The 20,390-nt window shown below is 31.5% G+C and overlaps 2 protein-coding genes and 1 non-coding gene across 4 annotated transcripts; 1 reads left to right on the top strand and 2 right to left on the bottom strand.

Moving 5' to 3' along the window:
- The first annotated feature begins 443 nt into the window (after positions 1–443).
- LOC124534019 (zinc finger HIT domain-containing protein 3) lies at positions 444–1,771 on the top strand. The gene is made up of 3 exons (XM_047109639.1): positions 444–555; positions 630–775; positions 1,506–1,771. The coding sequence occupies exons 1-3, from the start codon at positions 491–493 to the stop codon at positions 1,682–1,684; spliced, it is 390 nt and encodes a 129-aa protein (XP_046965595.1). The 5' UTR covers positions 444–490; the 3' UTR covers positions 1,685–1,771.
- On the bottom strand, positions 1,768–10,223 carry LOC124534018. 2 transcript variants are annotated; one of them, XM_047109637.1, is made up of 10 exons: positions 9,927–10,223; positions 9,643–9,852; positions 8,244–8,359; positions 7,421–7,523; positions 7,143–7,298; positions 6,672–6,789; positions 6,337–6,519; positions 6,069–6,156; positions 5,748–5,983; positions 1,768–5,671 (listed from the first exon to the last, which is right to left on the bottom strand). In XM_047109637.1, the coding sequence occupies exons 1-10, from the start codon at positions 10,004–10,006 to the stop codon at positions 1,838–1,840; spliced, it is 5,124 nt and encodes a 1,707-aa protein (XP_046965593.1). In that variant the 5' UTR covers positions 10,007–10,223; the 3' UTR covers positions 1,768–1,837. The 2 variants fall into 2 exon arrangements, with proteins under 2 accessions (XP_046965593.1, XP_046965594.1); XM_047109638.1 differs by having other exon boundaries at positions 8,244–8,356.
- A 3,059-nt stretch (positions 10,224–13,282) lies between these two features.
- Positions 13,283–13,354, bottom strand: Trnaq-uug. The gene has a single exon. It is a non-coding gene; the product is annotated as a tRNA-Gln (tRNA).
- Between the last annotated feature and the right edge of the window lie 7,036 nt (positions 13,355–20,390).

The following is a 20,390-nucleotide window of genomic DNA, read 5'->3' as shown; positions in this document are numbered from 1 at the left end:
TGAAGACAATAACATTGCAGTATAATATTATTACGATAATTACAACAAATACATCGCTACCCCTTTCGTGCTCTAAATCCATAAGATTATTATAATTTTATATTATAAAATCGAGAAGTTGTGGTCCACAACAAATTAAAGCTTCTGTAGGTTATTATGTTACCTATCTTGTAAATAAATGTAATCATTGAACAGTATTACATTTTGTAAAGCAGAAATAATTATAAAATATAATTAAATGTACATTATAACAGAAAAATAATAGTTTTATTTATAGTTAAAATAATATTTATATTAATAACAGATTATAGTTTAACTTTTAAAGTCAATGTCAATATTGTCAATGTCAACTGTCATTGGTCAAAAAAGGTTGTATTTTTCTTTAAAAATTTCATGAACTGTTTATGTTAAGTTAATACTGATAGTAATAGTCTTGTGACTAGTCTATTAGAAAATAAAACTCAACCGAAGATTCACCCAAAAGTTTGACATGTATTATTGTATACAGTGTGGGGAGGATTCAAAATACAAATGCCCAATATGCAGAGAGCCATAGTAAGTACACAAACATACTTAAAAATATAAAATTTAATAAATAACGTATAAAAGCATGTCCATGTTCATTGCAGTTGCTCAGTTGCTTGCTGTAAGCTTCACAAAGAGAACCCCTGCTCGCCGCCACCAACACAAGTCCAAGCGCCAAAAGAAGAATCTCATAACACAGATGAGTTTCCTACAGATGACACAGTGCCACTCGAAAGGCTAAAGTTATTGGGTAAAAGAAATACTAAATTCAAATATCGTATAGTATCTTTATTAATGTGAAAACTAAATTATTAATGTCATAAGGTTTTATATTATCCTAGAGATATGGATAAAACACAACTCCAAAAAAGTTGAGATATACTAATATGTAATAATATAGAAATCATAGTTTTCAGTTACAACTTATTATCAGACATTTAATATGTTTAGTAATGTCAAATAACCCAAAACCTACCTACTGATCTTATTTTAACACACCTATCTATATCTACATGTAATAAAAATGGAGTATCTGTTTGTAATAATAAACAACCACTTTTATTTTTCTATATACATGGGACCTGTACCAAAATATTATTTATCCGTCTGTTTATTCTGGCTACTCTGAAATAGCTGGACAAATTCTGATGGTACTTTTACTGGCAGCTGTATATGTACTTAGGAGTAACTTAGATTACTTTTAGTTTAGAATTTAATATAAAATAATAATACTCATACTGCAATGTCCAAATACTATCCACTATGGCATGCAGCTTGTACATGCCACCACACAGCCATCATATTGGCTGACAAATGACTTAATACAACTTAATATCACAAAAGCTAACTAAATCTGAATTAATAAGTTATGGTTAAATCTGCAAACTTGTAATAAAGTCAGATGCAATAAATTCAAATGAAATGACACCGTAACTCATTTTATTTTTAAATAATTATTTTATTTTTATATTCCTTTTCAGAACAATCAACTGAATTAAGAAAATGTTTACAAAATCCACATGTAAGAGAGATACTGGAAATATTGGATTCTTCACCTCACCCTGACCTACTAATTAATCAGTACATGCAAGAACCAATATTTACAGAATTTGTTGATGCTTGCCTAAATGTTGTTCAAAACAGCAGTAGTGATGAATAAACTTCAATGTGCAAGAAATAAAGGAAAAATCTAACTTAACTGTGTACTAATTAAAACATTTTGTTAAATAAATTGTGACCAAAATTATGCAAATTAATTTATTTAAATAATGATTTCATTTAATTAACATTTACATTACTTGGAATAATTTCACTAAACATTTAGAAGAGCTTCTCTCAGTAAAGCGTCTAATTCTTCAGATTTTTTCTTCTCTTCATTTAACTTCAGTTCCAGATCTGACACAACATCTTTATAGTTGTTATAGGTAGATATATTTTGATTTACTAATTGGATATTTTCTTCAACCATAGTAGAATCTTTATCTTCTAAAGTTAAATTCAAATCAAATGAATGATTATCTATCTTTCGACGTTTTGCATCTATAATATAATCAATATCATCTTCGTATTCCAAAGCCCGATGTTTACTTTTGTTATAAACATCTACTTCATATAACCAATGAACATTACGATATTCCTCTAAATCTGATTTCATATATATAGCAAATTTATTTTCAAAATTATTCAAACTATTTATTTTTTCATACACAATTACATTTAATAAATCTATTAGATCATAGTTCTTAAAATATTCATTAAATTGATCACATTGCATATCTATGTCAGAAAATTCATTTGGTAAGATAGCCACAACTTTACAGACAACTTCTTCGGGGTCTTGAAACCAACTTATCTGATTACAATATTTCCTAATCTGTTTTTGCATATCAGTTAAACTGTTGGGTAGAAAAGCAGATACAGGATTTGGAAGTTTCAACTTCTTCATCATATATTTTATGGCACTTACATTATCTGACTGTTTCACACTGCTAGTAATAAACTCATATGGCTTGGGATATGGTGAAGAATCATCTAAATATTTTTTAAATTCTAAAGGAAAAGACATATAGTTAAAATTGTCTTCATTTGTTATTACTTGAGTCAATTTATCAACAGCACTGTTGTAGCAAGTTACTAATTTTTGCAAATCCTTAAGTACCAAATCTGTTTGTTGGTCCTTTTCAGATTTTAATTTATGCCATATTTCAAAACCCAAGTACCTTTGGCAAATTGATTTGAGATAATCTATTTCAAGAGGTGGTGACTTTGGAAAATTCTTTGCGAGCCACTTTAATGCATTTTTAGTACAAGTATTAATGGATTCATTGATATTTTCATGTTCAATGGTAAATACTTTATAGCCAGAAATAGTATTATTATTTTTTAAAATGTTTAATTTGTCATGAAGATGATTTAGTATACCAGTATCATTAAATTGTGCTGTAACAAGAACAATTGGTATTACTTGATATTGATATTTATATTTCAATGTTTGCTCTATGATGTCTATGCAGTTATTATCAATATCAGTGTTGTAAAATATTACACCATTGGCACCATTTAGAGCCTCATTAGCTATGCTTAATTTGTCTTTATTGATCAGACTAATTGAAATAGCAAATTCCATCAAATTATTCCATGACTGTTTGTTAACAAAAATCAAACTGTTGCTTGCATCATGTATGTTTCGGTCACTAAAAACATAATTTAGCCATTTTTCGATGTTTATTTTTTTATAAAGATATTTTGCATCACCAGGCGACACTAGAGCAACCTTCCAAAAGAAACATTTATCATAAGGATACTCTATTTGTTTCATGCGCTTCAAAAGAGGTGATCGAATAATATCTAAAACATTGTATGGTTTTGGAGTTGGAATCTGTTTCAACTCTCCTGTAAATCTATAACCTCTGTGAATAGCATTCATATTCTTTAATGCTGCTCTTTCACTCAATCTCCTCAAATATCTTGCTTCTTCTTGGGGCGTTTTGTCTGGTAACCAAACTGGAGTTTCTTCCAAAAGACTTCGCCTTTTATAATTTCTAACAAATTGTAATCTCCAAATTGAGAACCATTTTTTCATAACCTTTCTAGTTCTGAAAATTTCAGCTTTGAGTTCGGAATTACAAATTTCATTAATTAAATCTGAACATAAGCTTTCAGTGATTTCTTTGGCAAATGAAATAAGATTTTCTAAACGTTCATTCTCTTCTTTAACAATAACTCCTACTTCTTCATCTCCAATCTCATTAATAAATTCATCTAATAATTCAACAGATTCATGTTCAACTCTTTCTTTAAATAACCTTTCTTTCTCCTCAGCAATAAGCTTTAATTGCATTTTCTTTTCTTCCTCTATTTTTCTCTTTAATTCTTCTTGTTTCTTTGCTTCTTCTTTCTTACGTTTTTCTTCAATTTCTAATTTTCTTAGCTCTTCCATTTTTCTCAACTCCTCCATTTTTTTCCTTATTTCTTCTTTACGTTTAGCTTCTTCTTTTCTTTGCAACTCAAGTTTTTCTTGCTCCATCCTATTTATTTCCTGCAGTCTTTTTTGCTCTTCTTCATTGTCTTGCCCAACACTAGGTAACTCGGCAGCTGGTTTACCATGATTACTATCAAATTCGTATACATTATTTTTTGATTGAACAGAATGAAATATATTTTCAGCCACTGATGGGGCTTTATTTTTGCTTTGAAATATGGTATATGGATTTTCAGTTAAAGGCTGATTTGCACTTTTAAATAAGCTCCCAGGTGATATTGCAACAGATGTATCGCCATTTTGAGGACAAGGATGGATATCTCTTTGTGTGTTATTTTCTGATTTCGATGTTGATTCAAACAGAGTTTTAGAAGTAAAAGGATTTGTTATTGATGACTGATCTTGCGCAGGTTTAGCAAAAATGTTAGAACTCTTGCTTATACCATCCACAGGCTTTTGAAATAAGTTATGACTGTCAACTCTTGTGGAAACATTGCTAGTAATGCTTTCAGGTTTAGAAAACAAATTTGTACTTGGGTTCATGAAAATATTTTTGTTATTCATGACATTTGTCTCATTTTTCGTATCAACATGCTGATTAAATATAGATTTTCCAATAACTGTTTTTTTTACACCATCACCTACTTGTTTAGTATTAAATAAATTGTTTGAAGAATTAAACAAATTTCCAGTTTCGCCTCCCTTACTAAAAATATTTTGCCTATCTGAAAAGGATTCTGTAGCGAAGGCCGTACTTCGTGTCTGAAACACATTACCTGGGAGTAAAGGAGTTTCTGTTTTATGTGGCTTAGAAAATGTAAACAGATTTTTAGAGCTTTCCAAAACTTTTTCTGGTGAATTCTTAATAACTTCTGTTGATGCAACTGGAATAGCTGCTTGAAAAGAAAAGACCTTACTTTGATTTGTATCATATTCTGCCCTTGAAAATAAGTTTTGACTTTTTCTTGGACTTATTTCAGCTTTGGTAAACATACCACTCTTTTTTGGTTCTAAAATTCTTTCTGATATTCCAATATTTTTACCGACTTGTAAAAGTTTTTGTAGTTCAGATTTTAAAGTGTTAACGTCTTTATTACTGTCATTTCTAGTATCATACTCTAAATCTTCAGCGATTAAAGAGGTCTCCTTTAATCTACCATCACTATTAAAACTTGAATGTACATTATTTTTTGCATAGTTGTATGTCGGAAGGCGACCTCCAGAGATTACTTCACCAACTGTATTTTGTCTTTTTGATTCTATAACTTTTATAGCTCTAGAGATAGGATATGGATCACTATCTTCAATGAATTGGTTTCTGTTAAGAATAACGCATAATTCAGCTTCATTTTTAGCGAATCGTAACCCATAGTGACTTATGAATGATTTCATACTTTCAACTGTTTCAAAAGCGAGTATTTTAATTAAATCTGCAGCTGGGTATAGAGATCCACCTCTTGGCGCATATGCCTTAATAATTCTTGCTAAAGCTCTTGCTCTGACATCATTAAAATATCTCAAAAGTATACAAGCTTGTAGATATGTCGCTTTTTCCTTAACAAGACGGAAGAATTTTACATAGTTATTGTTGTCCAAGGTTGTGTAGATTTGTATAGCAAATACAATAGCTTCTGACTTTTGAACTTCTTGTGGCAATTGTTTTATCTGGAAAATTAAATAAAAATAAAAAGTTTTTGTAAAATTAGGGTTCTGTTAAGAAGTTGGTATGAATATTACTAACCTCCCACCAGAAGTTAGCATCGCCAAGATTTAGTAGAGCTATATATCCTCGGAATTCAGCTTCATTAGGCTTTTGTTCAGGACTTACATCAGCATACATATGTTTAAGGGTCTGAAGACATTTAGTAAGATTATCTGTGTTTAATTTTTGGTCAAACTGAGTGTGTTCTAAGTCAGCAAGACGGGCAGCGCAGTGAGCGTGAAAACGAGCACATATCTCTACCATACGAATTGAATCTGTAACAAAGATACGACACATAGAAAACGGAATATAACATATCTTATGTAGTCAATATAATTTAAAAAAACAATAAACAAATACCTGCACAGCATAGAGCCTGCTGAGTAATATCCTTGCGAATTCCACGAAAACGATCCCACATAAAATGAAACCAGTCAGCCAAAGATACCTTCAGAAAAAAATAGGATAAATTATTAACAAAATTTAATAAACTGTAGTAGATTTTCTCAAATTCATAGATTAACATAGACCTCCACCAGTGTCACATCAGTTTAAAGTTGTGTATTTATTTATCTTAATTTTTGCCATTTATATGCAGTTTATATAATGATGATTTTATACATCTTACCTGTCTAGAGGTATCAGCTATTTCATGCAGGAGGTAAACACAGGTTCTCATAAGGACTGTCGCTGGTCTTAGCTCATAGCACATTGGAATCTCTTGATCAGCAGAGCTACGACTGTACTGCTTCACAGCTCGCCATGGTTCTAATAGACCATCAGAATCAATTATTGTTTCTAATGTCATCACCTGTAGACAATATCATTCCATTTTCATTAAATTTTTTTCAATGGCCAACTTTACATGTATCTAAATTAGTTATAAATTTGTTCTAAATTAGTACAAATTTTTTATGGGGCTTGATTCATAATTTAATTTAATAAAATAAAATTTTAATTTACTTGATGTTCAGCTTGTCTGTGTAGTAATTCTTTTTCTGGACACATATCAGGACATGTTCCTATGGTCGCTCCACCAACTTTTACTCTTGAACCTGCACCACCCCATGCTCTCAGAATCCTGTGAGTTTTAAATTATATGTATAAGAAAATCCATAGAAAAATGCTTATTACCAAGAGAAGGTATTATTATTTTATTCACTTAACCATAAATTAATTAAAATACTCCATGTTAGGTCTATTTGACTTTTACAGTAGCAGCCCTGAGCATGAATCATGTTCTTAACTCAAAATCATGTATGGTGTAATGCAGTCTAATGGGATAAAAACTTCTGACCAATCTCTACAGTGCATGTGGATTATAAGGGTAGGATATTAAAATGGTGAATATGTATTTTGCACTCGGTAAAAAAAAGGAGCTTTGTTACCTGAAATTTCTTGCAATAAAATTTTGTATTAAATATTATATTTTACCTGTCTCTTGCATCTAATGTCCTCCATTTCTCATCAGGTGTCATAGATACCCTGGAGCGTAGTTTGTGCAATTCTAGTGCTGCCTCTTTAGTATTAAGCAAAGTTGGCACTGTAGTCACCAACACAGGAGGTTCAATGTTCATAGTAGGTTGCTTACTACAAAACAAAAAACACTGTTACAAAGTAAAACAACACAATCAACACATTCCAAAATATACTAGTTTACGAGTTTATTTGAAATAGAAATTCTTTATTGAACTCTACATAAATGCACTTACACAGCTACTTTCTTCACTCGTTTTGGTGTAGTTGTCACCATTTTCTTCCTTATAGGAGATTTCATAGGCTTCATGGAGCTCACTGGTACATTAACATCCATTGCTGCAAAGACATACATATTATTTTAGTTGTCCCTATAAATTAGTAAAAAATATAATATTATATAATACTAGTGACCCAACCCGGCTTTGCACTGGTGCAATGATGTTAAGAAATATACTACAGAATGTCTAAATGACTTTTTCAAAAAAAATATAACAATGTTTTTGTTGAAGATCAGTAGCTAACAATAATTATGATACACATTCAATACTGAAAATATTTACCCAAATGTTGAAAACAGTTATTGTACTATAACAATTAGGACAGTCAATTATAGTATTAATATAAAGAAGGAATATAAAATGTTAACATAACAAGAGCCCTATTTGTGAGAAGAATACTGTTGTAACAAAAACCTTGTGGTACATAGGTGATAATTTTTCAACATATATCTAATTTTCCAACTCAATTATCCATGTCTACTTCTAAACTTTTTTATTCTATGTAATTAATATGTATGTATTTAGAAATTAATAGAAAAATAGCCTATGTACAATTTTTTTTATTAAATACTGTCTGTCAGAATTTAATTGCACTTCTGTAAGACCATAGTTATATTCCCTAAAACAACAGCTGGAGCTAATGTATAGTATAGCCTATAAACCAAATAATACAAAAAACAGAGTAAAACCCAATTCTTCTTTTGCCAAAGTCACATGTCACAACTATTATAGGAGGTTGTTTCATTTCCTAAGATATAAGAAAATCTTTTTTAAATACCTTTCTGTCTGGAGATTCTGGTAAATAAAGGTGCTCCACTCATGGCTGTCAGTTCCTCTTCTACCTCTGGGTCTGGGACCCATTCCGGATCATCATCTTTCTTACTTTTTCTTCTACTGAAAGATTGTAATTCAGTCATCGAAGTGTTAATGTTTATATAATATATATAGTTGTTTTATATATCTGTCGCCATTAAAATATATCACAAAAATGAAATAATAATAATAATAAATGTTGAAAAAAAGCTATATGAAGACAAAAAAAAAATTTTCAGTTAGAACCAAGACCTAGCTTAGGAATTCTATACTCCAGCCAAATTCGATGTGGAATGTTTAATAACAAAGCGTTGCTTAGCAACCAACGTCAGGCAGATGCTCAAAACATTTTTAAAAATATGTACAACAATTATTTTTGGTGTTAATAAAAATTAAATTTGATGATTAATTATAAAATATTTAAGACAAAGGACTAAGCGCATTCTTGGTTATAATTATAATACTTATGATCATCTGGAATAATGTAGATCTCAAAAATAATACCTCCAATTTTAAAATAAAGAAAAATGATATCAGTATTAATTACCTCGTATTTATATAATTCGCTTTATTAAATTTATCTATCGCTTCCCAAACTACAGGACTCATTAAGATTAATTTGAAGTAGTGATTTTAGTGCTATATTTATGCTAGCCAAAACAAGATGTCTTTTTTTTAATCTATGTGTACCTGTTGTAGTTATACTACCATTATAATACGACTAAAAATATACACGACCAATTACGAAGAGCCTGTCTCGCTATAATATACCTTCCTAAATCTGACAATTGCTTAAAAAACACTCCAAATGTTACAAACCTGCGATTTCTTTACGTCAGTATTAAAATATAGGGTTGTTAGTTTTGTAGTTATATTACAGTGGTAATTAAAAATTTTTAAACTTTTATTTTAAGCTAATTTTCATATAAATTATGTATTGACCGGCTAAATAAAATTTTTGGATTCTGTATTAAATTAAATTTTTTGCGTTTAAACCAGAAATTGTGTTATAATGAATATAGTTGTAATTATAATTATTATTATTTTTTATTAAGAGTGTATAAACCCTAATTACGATGACACATGGTTTGTTTACTAAAATTCCAGATCGAATGTGGCTGGAGTATAGTAACATTGCAAGAGTAGATTAAAAAAAAATTGAATATGTGATCATATTTAAACTTTATATGGTAGAATGTATTAAAGTGTTTATAATTTTTTTTGTGTAGACTCATTCTACTACTGTACCCTTGCTGCAGTACACAAAGCTATTTATGAAAAATGTTAGAGATTTGACTGTTTTATACTTTTTAAAATATTGTAGAAATAAATTTGCTTTTCCAAATCAAACATAATATACTTACACTCTAGGCTTCATCCGTGTTACATCAAACATAAAACCATCATAAGCACCAGCATTTAGTACGGCACGCTCTGCTGAACTCTGCTGATCATATTCAACAATGCACATCAACTTCTTCGGTAGCAAGCGAATTCTTTGTACACGACCAAATTTACTGAAATGCTTTTCAGCAGCCTTAGCTTCGAATAGACATTCTGGTACCTTAGAACAACTGGAATAAAAGGATACGAGGGGTAGAAACTTTGTCACAAATGCCAACATCTTAAAACAGTTAAAGCTACTTACGTGATAGACGTTTTGTTATTAATTTTCTCTAAAAGTGAATGTTTCAATACTTTTTGAGGGCTTTCGGGTTCTTGATCCATGTTTATCGTATTTTAATTTAACGGTAACCTATAACAACGACCTAAGCGAACTCGAAGGCTTTTACACTAATTAACATAAATTATATGACCATTTTCACAATAACAAAATAAAATGTCATATAACAATTCTTTTACTTTATATAGCCAATTTCAGGGTAGTATAACAAATAACGAAAAGCTGCACAATTTATTCAGAAAATAAACAAACAGATTATAATGAAAAGTAAGAATTTGCACAGATAAAATAAAAAGGAACAGATGATATAATTTAAAAAAGAAGGTGCTTATTACTTAAATTGCTAAAGTGATGATTTGAAGATTTTGGTCTTTGCCATGTTCTAAGGCCTCCAATACACGTCGAACCAATGTTGAACTTCTGTACTGGGGTAATAAATTATCATTAACACGTTAGTTTGTTAAGAACAGATGGATATTATAAGCAAAATATATTTCTACTCTATGTACTACTATGTCGAAGCTATAAATTGAGATACTGAGCACAATGAGTCTAAAATAAAAAACACTTTTTACATTATGTTATTTCATTTCCAAATAATTAAATAATTTCCTAAAAATCATACGGATGTACATAAATCGATGTTATATAATTGGTACGATTCATAAAAATAAGAAAATTCGTAAAAAGTTCTTTTCATTTGGTAGAGTAAATTATTAAATGTAAACCTATCATGATCAAGCACCGTTCACATCATCATTCATCGTCATATTCAGTTTTTTCCCGTTGACCTTAAAAATCAGTGAAGTATCATCAGCAAACAACACTATGCCACAAATACCTTTTACACAAAAAGGAAAATCATTTATATGTCGGAGATTGAAAAGCGGAACGTCAAATCCTAATAGATTTGGGTGTATTCGGATACGATGGTGGGCAACACTGAAGTGGTTGACAGCTGACGGCTGCCAAGGGATGTTTATGTAGAAAAAAGTACAGAGATAATTCTAATTCACCAACGTCCGACTGCGCCGCTTTACGAAAAATATACTATTGAAAAAGATCGCTCTAATTCCCCAACGTTGCCTTCATTACATAATTAATTATATACTAGAAATAGGGACCCAAAATTTATCCTTGTGGAACACCCGTTTTTAACGTAGACGTAGAACCAGAATTCTTTATTCGACTAATAAAAACTTGTTGGACTTTGGAGTTCAAGAGCGAAGAAGCGTCTCTTCTTTTTGGAGAATCACTTGTTAGACAAATTACAAAATACTCTAATATCATTCTGTGATTTTCCCAATTCATTGTATTTAATACATACCTATTTATATTTGAGAAGTTCTATTCCCGCCTCAGTTACTCGATGGTTGAATGCTATGATTTGCCTTTACAAGAGTAAGACCGAATTTCTCACCTTTAAAAATAGTAATTGTACCGAAATGGACAAGAAGTTTTTTAAAAATATTGTTACCGAATATTTATATATATTATGTACATATAATATATATACTTAAAGATTGCTATAGGACTAATAGATAATAACTAGGATCACTTCTTAAAAAATGAATAAAACGTCACTTTATTCTCACAAGTTAGAAAATGAAACCGTGGTCAAACTCTTGTTGAAAATTATGCTAAGTATATGTCGTTATTTATTTTATTATTGAGGGTATTAAAAACTTTCATGATATTTATGTACATATGTATTTATAGATATTTATCGCAGAGACTGTTTCAAAGGAAAAATCAGTAACGGATTTTGAAACATTTTTATTTAATAATCTAGCTGCATTTTCGGCACAAATTTCTACTTTCTTTCTCAGAATTTGTGTATCTACTACCTTTGTTCAATTTGATTGGTAGCATTTCCTTTTTAGGTTTTCTACAATCGCTACCACTAACACACCATGTTGCCTTTATTGTGTCATGGGAATTAATGATTTTGTTTTTTATGTATAACATAACTCAGCATAAAGGCATACTGCTGTAAAAAATATATGTACACTAATATTTCTTTAAAAAAAGCAGGTACCTAGAGCTCATTTCTAAACGTTTATGTATTTTGTAGAACCCTTTAGAGACGCGATCACCTACCCGGCATCACTGCCCCTCGACAAACTCAGGGAATGAAAGGATCGAACAGGAGTTGTTATCTCAGCAACTGTCGCATTATCATGCTTTAAAGTTTTTTTTTTAAGTTTTTTCTTTCGCCAAAATCATTGCTGCACGACCTGAGTTTGATTAATAAATCAGGGACGCTGTAGATTGAGGACTCTTCCTGACTCAAATTATATAAGTGTTAGGCGTCTGCACTTTGAGACGCTCTATATAGGTCATATAGGACACAGTGAGTCCGGTACGCTTAGTTTGTCTGTATTTAGAGCCTAAGATTGTCGAACTTATGCCTTAATCACCTCACTCATTAAAATGACTACTCACGTAGCTTGATTGTCAATATTGTCAATAAAACAATTTAACATTGAAGCGGTCCTCAATATTTTCTTCGCCAAAACCAATTTAGCAAATATTTGGAAAGTAGCAAAAGTAGCAAGTACTGATGTCTACAGCTTTGTACATATAGAAAGAGTCTTTTTTTTAGTTTATGTACAATTAACAGTGTAGAGTCCAGGGAATAGTCACATATTGATTATCTGATTAAGGTACCTGACCTTATTTGTTTTTAAGTACAAAAAAAACAATACGAATGTTCAAATAAAACAAAAGTGTTAATTTAATCAATCATTTAATAATCAATGTATTCATACTTATTTTGATTCAAAAAACAATGTTTTCTATTAACTATAAGCTTTTTTTTAAAAAGAGAGTTTTGGGCCTTATTTTGACCACTATTCCTTAATAAGGCCATACCCGGGCCTTATTATGACATATGAGAGTATTATGTTTATCTTAATATTAATATGTAGTATTATCTTTGCAATCATGTCTTAACACAAAATAAACTACATGTTAAAAATAAAACAAAATAAAATATTTACACCATTAAACTTTATTGGGACAATAAACTTAGGTAGTGTAAATCAGTTGTGTTATCTACCATAGCAAACATTATTTTAAAGACAAAACATAAAAATAAAAAAACAGCAAAACGTTAATTAAAAATTAAATAAAATAGGAACTTTTTAATAACCGTAAATCTTTGCAAGCATGACAAAACCAAGTCCCAGCTAATGACTGCTGATTTTTTCTAGTCACTCCAGATTTCTGCCTTCTGCCTTTGGAGGTCTTATCTACATCACCTGTCTGTATAATACAATAGTATTATGTTAACAATTTTAAAATCTTTCAAAAAGATCAGGTTCCACCGAGATTTGAACTCGGATCGCTGGATTCAAAGTCCAGAGTGCTCACCATTACACCATGGAACCTTATGTATTGTACTTATTATTATAAGTAGTCTATAATTTAATAATTATAGGTAATTACTAAAAAATAAAAATTCACACTTGTTCAAATATTTAGAAATAATAAGAAGAATTCTGCACGCTACAAGCCCACGTTTGATATGTTCTTAACATCGTTAAAATGTGCAAAACCTCCTGCCTATTTATGAACAGTTTCGTTGACAGTTGCATGATATTTTGTAGGTTCATCTTCAGGTTACTAGGTAATTGGTTAGCAAAGGCCACCGTTTTTCAGGGTTAAATGTATAATAATAGGATTCGACTAGCAGTTTACTAGATAATTGCTACAAATATTGAGCTCCCTCTGGGAGCGTAGGTTCGAATCCTACCGACTGCGATTGATTTTATAGAATTTACATATATACATATATTTGAATCGCACGATTAAAAAAGTTAATATTAGGTAACTATCTGAATATTTTTTGTCTTATATCTTAAGATAAATGCAAAACTAATAAAATATGATGGCAGTATAGTCTAAAACGACGTACGCAAAAGTAAAGTAACAACCTAAAAATATATAACTACTAGGCTAGGGCCACTTCTTCTTTCTGAGATGGTTTAGAGTCTTACTCCACTAGGTTGCTTTGATGCATTGCCACACAACAAAATAGATTTTAATAAATTTAAATACGTAGCTAATTTTTATAATGAGTCGCTGTCGTTGTCACTTTTTTTACTGTATTGGTTAGACAAATACGGAAAAGATACATATATTAATTTGAAAACTAGATAAATATCTGAATAATATGAATTTTAAAAATAATTAATTTTAATTACTTCTCTTTTGATTGTACCTACCCCGTTCGTACCTTGACTGATAGGTCGCAAGTAATTAATATTGAATTATTACAATTACATTTTTAGATTTATACAATATACCTAGTTTGTATCTGTAATCGTTACATCTTACTCAACCACTGAAACCACAGGGCTATATAGTATTGCGGTTTGTAAGCAGCGCTGGATGTACACTAAGGGCACTTGAGGCTCGTGCCCAGAGCAAGAAATTTTCGAAGGATGAGAAAATAGTATTTTCTTCTTCAATTTTATGAAAATGCTTTTCATGTCTTACAAAAATGTGTGATTAAAAAAAATATAGTACTTTTTTGCTATGAATGAGTAATTTCGTATATTTAAAAAATATATGAAGCTATACTCATTTATGTTTATGTATATGTGATTTTTTTTTTACATCAATTAGGTTGGAGCTGTTTCTTTTTGAATCTGGAATTGTTTGAATCAATATTTAAACTAGACTCACATTTGGTATCTTGTACACATGCTACGTATTATAATAAAAAGATGCAGTTTAGTAAAAAATACATATCCGAATGCGTTATATATAATACGTGTACTTACTGAAGATCGAGTAATGCGTAGTTATATAGATTTCTTATTTTTTCATTTCTTAAAACGGAACTTATTTAAATTTTAGACTTGACGACAATCACCATGATTATGTAACGCAAGCACTGCGCGTTTAGTTCCGGAATGATCCGGACATCACAGTAACTGTTACTTTCTACTTCTTTGTGACTTTTGTGGTATATTCCAATTCATTAATGTGAAAACGGCTATATTTAATACAAAGCATTTTCTGTATATTGTTTAAGAAACAAAGAAGAAGTTTATAAATTAGCATCGTATCTACCGACCTACGAGATAACTACTTATGTTATATAAAAGATACAGATTACTTTCATCTACAAACATTACGTTTAAGGCACCATACCAACATCAGATATGTCGATTCGTCAAGCCAATGGATTTTGTCACCAACAAGGTAAAGTTTATATGGAAATCGGAGGATCCTTCGCAAAGCGCTGCCACCTACGACACGGCCAAACTAATAACCGACCTTTCGTACGATTTAACATCCGCGACACGTGCAGAGTTACATCACCAAGTCCTGCGCGACCGTGATAAAGAACAGCCAGCCTAGGTAATGGTGCGGTGAATCACCTTGGCGTGACGTCATCGCAATAAATTTGGGTGTCGCATTCCGCTGAACGCCAGGCGATTATATAAAAGAAAGTGGCGCGGCCGCGCAGCGACCTTGCACGGTGAAAGGCGTGCCGCAAGTAGCACAGCCGGAACTCGGTCTTCCCACGACCGATCTCGCGCCTCTCGCCGGCTATGCCGTTATCGCAACTTTCGGTAACCGGTTCGATGCTAGCGCAAAAAATGCAACGATATTGGATCAGCGCCAAGATCGGCCGGGGACATAAAACACGGAATGTTGAACGATCCATATAACTAGCTTTTAGTTTCGCCACTATGATTTTTGCAGAATTTTGCTTTTACTTTAAAATTTTTCATTTTCATTAGTATTCATTCACCGGTAGCTTTAATATCCGTTTCCGGTATAAGGTATAGAAAACTCTATTTTTATTACATATAACTTGTTTTGTTTTTTATTTACTCTTTAAAAATACCTTCAAACACGATCGTTTTAATTATTCACGCACAAAATGTCTGTAACGTTACAGGATATATCGATGCCGTCAGCCGGTGATTTATCTTCGATCATGCGCCCTCGCTCTGCCGATAAATCTGACACTACAAGATATTTTCAATTCAAGTCTTTATACGGATGCAGACGCGGAAAATAGTTATTGTCGTTTGAAATGTATTATCATAGGAAGCTTTCATTAGTGATAACTCTTTTTAGAAAGGATTAAAGTGAGTATGGTGACATAGTTTACCATAAATGTATAAAAAATACATATTTTTTTGTTGTTTGGCGGGTAACGGAGGAATAATTTTAATTAAAAATACGCGTAAAAATATCACGTTTGCCTTTTCTACATCTGCTTCGACGTCAACATACACGATTTAAGTTACTATTTATAATGCAGTAATAAGTATTCAATATGTAAGCCCATATAGGATTGACCTTTAAAAAATAATTTATGCATTATTCATTTCATTAATTACACATTTAAAAAAAATATCATCAAAATTATGAAAGCTTTAAGTAATTTCTATTTACAAAAACCAAATGAGATATAAAATAGCTTTCTCACGACGTGCATGAGGGAGATGGAGAACGGTTACGGAACGCTGAAGAATTTAGACAATTTCCGACTGCCACAAGCGGACACAAGCGACCGGCGCGGGCGCCTTAGCAACAGCGATTACCCACAACCAAGAAATTTATTCTATAATAACATCAACACGTAATTTTGACGTTACATTGTTTTTAATTACATTAAATATTAATTTTCATTGCATCTCTACTCTTTCTCAAAATTAAGTGTTTCATTTACAAGCAACTATTAACATTAGGTTTTTATAAATGTTTAAAATAAATAAAGGCGTTTTATGGTTAAGCTTATTTTTTGATCGAGAGAGGGGTCCACCTGCCCAGCAGCAGCGCACGAACAATAGACAGCGGCGCGTGCGGAGCCGCCGGCCGCGAACCCGGATGCGGCAGTCTGACGTAACGCAGCCTTCACTCCCCGCTCTCCACTCGCCACCCCTCGCCGTCTGCACTTCCCTCTCCCTCCCCCCTCGCATGCACCTCCACGCGTCTGGCCGACCGTCTGTGCCGTCTAACGTCTTTGATCTCGATGCCTGTCGCTGTTCGACTTAGTTAATTAAGCCCTTATACGGCGGAGTCTTACAGTTGCCGACCTATCACAGTCGATAATTGAATTACACTTCCTTACCGCTTGCTATAAGTTGTTTCACAGATGAATTACGATAAATCCAAACGTTAGGGTATTATTATCATATATCAGGTTGCAATGTATAATATTATTTGATCACTTGAAAACGTTTAAAATTCAACAAGACTAATTAATGCCGCACAAAATAATAACAATTTTATTTAAAATTGAATATAACGTTACTTGCTCGTTACGGTCTAAAGCTGGGACGTTGACGCTGGTTTATCCGCTCTCAAGTTAATTTGTTAAGTAAAATTTGATTTCGTTTTATGACGCTGCATTTCTAGTAAACTCCACAAAATGGTATAATAATGCCGTTGTAAGATAGACGCTCCTTTCACCGAGGTTATTCTCGTTTGAAAACTGCTGACTAAATATTTTCCAATCGAATATTGTACATTAAGTAACTATACTTAAAGTATTATTATTGGTACAAACTTACGTACTCTATCAAGAGGTCTGTTAAATAAGTTGACGTCTTTCATTTTACTTTTATTACTCTACGTAACTATATATTTGTTGCATTTACGACAAAAATAATTAATCAACGTGATGAAAGCAATCGAATCAGAAAAAATATATTTTCCTTAACAAAGGCGAAAACAGTTATTGAATAGGTATATGTATTTTTTCAATTATGTAATAATAAAAATAATAATGTACCAAGCGGCGAAGACAAAAAATAGGGAAAAATAAAACGAAAAGCTTATCCCATAAATCTAAGAATCTTATCGTAAAAATCTTCCTTGTACCTCATAAGTTTCGGGTAGGGTACGATTTTTTAAACCTATTTGTTTTTGTACTGTAATTTGTTTTCAATCTTACTGAACTATATGTTATTATCATAAATTACATTATAAATATTATTTTACAATAGTATCTAGTACCTATAGAGGAAGTATTTTTTATTTATTATTTAAAATTCAAAATTTTATGATACTCCGGAAAAAAATATTAAATCCCTCTTCTATCATAGATTTTTATAACTGTGGCTCCCCTATAACTCAGATCGTTAACAGCAGCACATATAAAAAAAATATGTAGGTACCTAAACAGTTTTATTTGTGATTTTGAATGTATGCGAACACATACTGCTTCAGTATTAGAAATAGAAAAAGAAAGAAGAGTTTGGGGGATGTTCAGAAAAACTTTCAATACTTTACATTTTACTTAAGAGATATTTTGATTCGAGAAAAAAATCACCCGCACAAGTCCGCGACCTAAATGCAATCTAAGTACTTAAAAATAAATCATTCTAATTAGCAACTAGTCAAAGAGTGATGTGTAATTTCTACGAAACTGTTCCATCTCATCACTGGTACTGCCAGACCTCTTTCAGCTTCTGGATACTAAATTAGTCGGATGCGAAATCACCATCGCTATGCTATTTATTAACTTACATATATAGATAGCAATGCTGGCATAAACTTGAATATTGAAAACTTAAAGGCTAAAGTTAAGTGAGGAAATTGTAACGCAGCGTTAAAACTCACTTTTTATCAAACTCGAGGCATATTAAGTAAAGAACTAATGCATGAAAGTTTGCAAGATGACAAAACAGTAATAAATATGCTACCCAAACTATGAACTTCCGAACTACAAAGTTCCTCGAAAGTTATTTCAAGAAGAAGCACGAAGTCGATTTAAAAATTCTTGACGGCGAAGCTTTGGCTCTCGGATAGGATCTCCGATTGGTTTTGATGTTAAAGTAGAAATGTGCATATCGTATAGACTTAGTAGTCTATAAAGGAAATATTAAGGTAAAAAATGTAATAATTATTCACTACAAAAATAAGAAAATTACGATTTTAATCATAGCAGCCGTTCCTCGCAGCTTCACGTGTTGTTATGTTGTGTAAAAATTGATTCTATTTATTAATAAAAACTGAAAATCTAGAACTACTAGAAATCTTCTATAAATACGAACTGCGTTTTTAAAAGGACCTATTAAATCATATGTCCAATTAGCCAACAAAAGTTGGTTTTCTTATATATATATCTTGTATATAAAATTATGACCCTTATTTGACCTTTAAAAAATGAAACAAAGTAAACCTCGCATCATTATATCTTATTTAACAAATTAAGGTATATGTTACGTATCTTTTTTTTTATTTTATTTATACGGAATTTGAGACCTTTTAGTTAGTTGCAATGACTATACAATTTACGTTTAGACATCAGCAAAACAAGCTCGTGTATGAATCGCAGTGAAATGAGCGCATCACGCAACACTGAGTCATTACCGCTCTCTCGAAACGAGTGAATCAAACTTGGAGCATTGCATCATTACATAGGCATCATGAGCATGTAATTTACATTGAAATTAACATAAGATTTTTAGTTTCGGAAAAAACCTCGTGCTATTGCCACTGAGAGCGTTCAAGGAATCGCAGTGCAATTCAAGTTTCAACGTAGAAATGCTGTCGGCATTCTTGCGGACATTGAGATGAGAGTAAATAAAAATCAATTCTTCCACCAAAATAAATAATGCGTTGTAATACTTTGTTCTGGTTTGAATAGACGAGTGTTTTATACCCCAGGGATAAAATACCTTAGAGTGTCTAAAAGAACTAAAAGCCTAAGTCACTTCGACTTAGGCTTTTCATAGCGGCAGTATGTATGGGAAAATAAGTACGGCTCAATTGCTTTTGCATTTCAATTAAAAAATGTTTAAGGTGATAATGTATCTATGACGTGCTTAACCACATCCGAGCTGGACGTATTGACAAAACAGATTTTTATGTCCTTTTACCCGGAAACACATTCTTATAAGACTATTTAAAAATTTAATGGATTATTATTTCCTCAACAGTGTATATTAGCCTCAACAGTGTCAAAATCAAAATATTACGATTTCTGTAACTGTACAAATTCAATTGTCTTCTGAGTTCTGTTTATTTATTTTTTATTAGTGACTCAGACATTGTGTGTCAGTAAAGGGACGACCCTGTATAACTCTCCTTGTGATATTAATCTTACGATATATCGTTCAGGCATGTTTAAACATGTTGTCTGCCTTAGAACTTGGTGTACTTAAAGTTGTGAAATGATAAAATACCACACCATTTATTTATATTGGGTTTCTGTGTCTTTATTGTCATCCATGGATCTTATTTAGGCAGGTCCAGTTTTCAAATCCAAATTTGATGAATGTGTATCGTTCACTTATCTTTAAATAAACATTTTTAGTTGTATGTAAAACACGCCAAGGCACCAAAAAGGAAATAATTGAATATCGAAATTAGCATTATTTCAATATTAGTTAATGATAAGTTTAAGAATGATGTCTGTGAAACAACGCGCAAGATATTTCGAAAGTTAGA

Source organism: Vanessa cardui, chromosome 12 (genome assembly GCF_905220365.1).
Source record: "Vanessa cardui chromosome 12, ilVanCard2.1, whole genome shotgun sequence".
NCBI classification, from domain to species: Eukaryota; Metazoa; Arthropoda; class Insecta; order Lepidoptera; family Nymphalidae; genus Vanessa; species Vanessa cardui.
This window is presented reverse-complemented; position numbering and strand designations above follow the sequence as displayed.

What these genes read in the sequence shown, in the direction of transcription:
- LOC124534019 (XM_047109639.1), top strand. Translation starts at nt 491, where the DNA reads ATGTATTATTGTATACAGTGTGGGGAGGATTCAAAATACAAATGCCCA. An exon ending in CCAATATGCAGAGAGCCATA is followed by an intron (nt 556 to 629) that starts GTAAGTACACAA and finishes TGTTCATTGCAG; the next exon opens with TTGCTCAGTTGCTTGCTGTA. An exon ending in CGAAAGGCTAAAGTTATTGG is followed by an intron (nt 776 to 1,505) that starts GTAAAAGAAATA and finishes ATTCCTTTTCAG; the next exon opens with AACAATCAACTGAATTAAGA.
- LOC124534018 (XM_047109637.1), bottom strand. Translation starts at nt 10,006, where the DNA reads ATGGATCAAGAACCCGAAAGCCCTCAAAAAGTATTGAAACATTCACTT. An exon ending in CGAGTGAAGAAAGTAGCTGT is followed by an intron (nt 7,299 to 7,420) that starts GTAAGTGCATTT and finishes TTTGTTTTGTAG; the next exon opens with TAAGCAACCTACTATGAACA. An exon ending in ACATTAGATGCAAGAGACAG is followed by an intron (nt 6,790 to 7,142) that starts GTAAAATATAAT and finishes TAAAACTCACAG; the next exon opens with GATTCTGAGAGCATGGGGTG.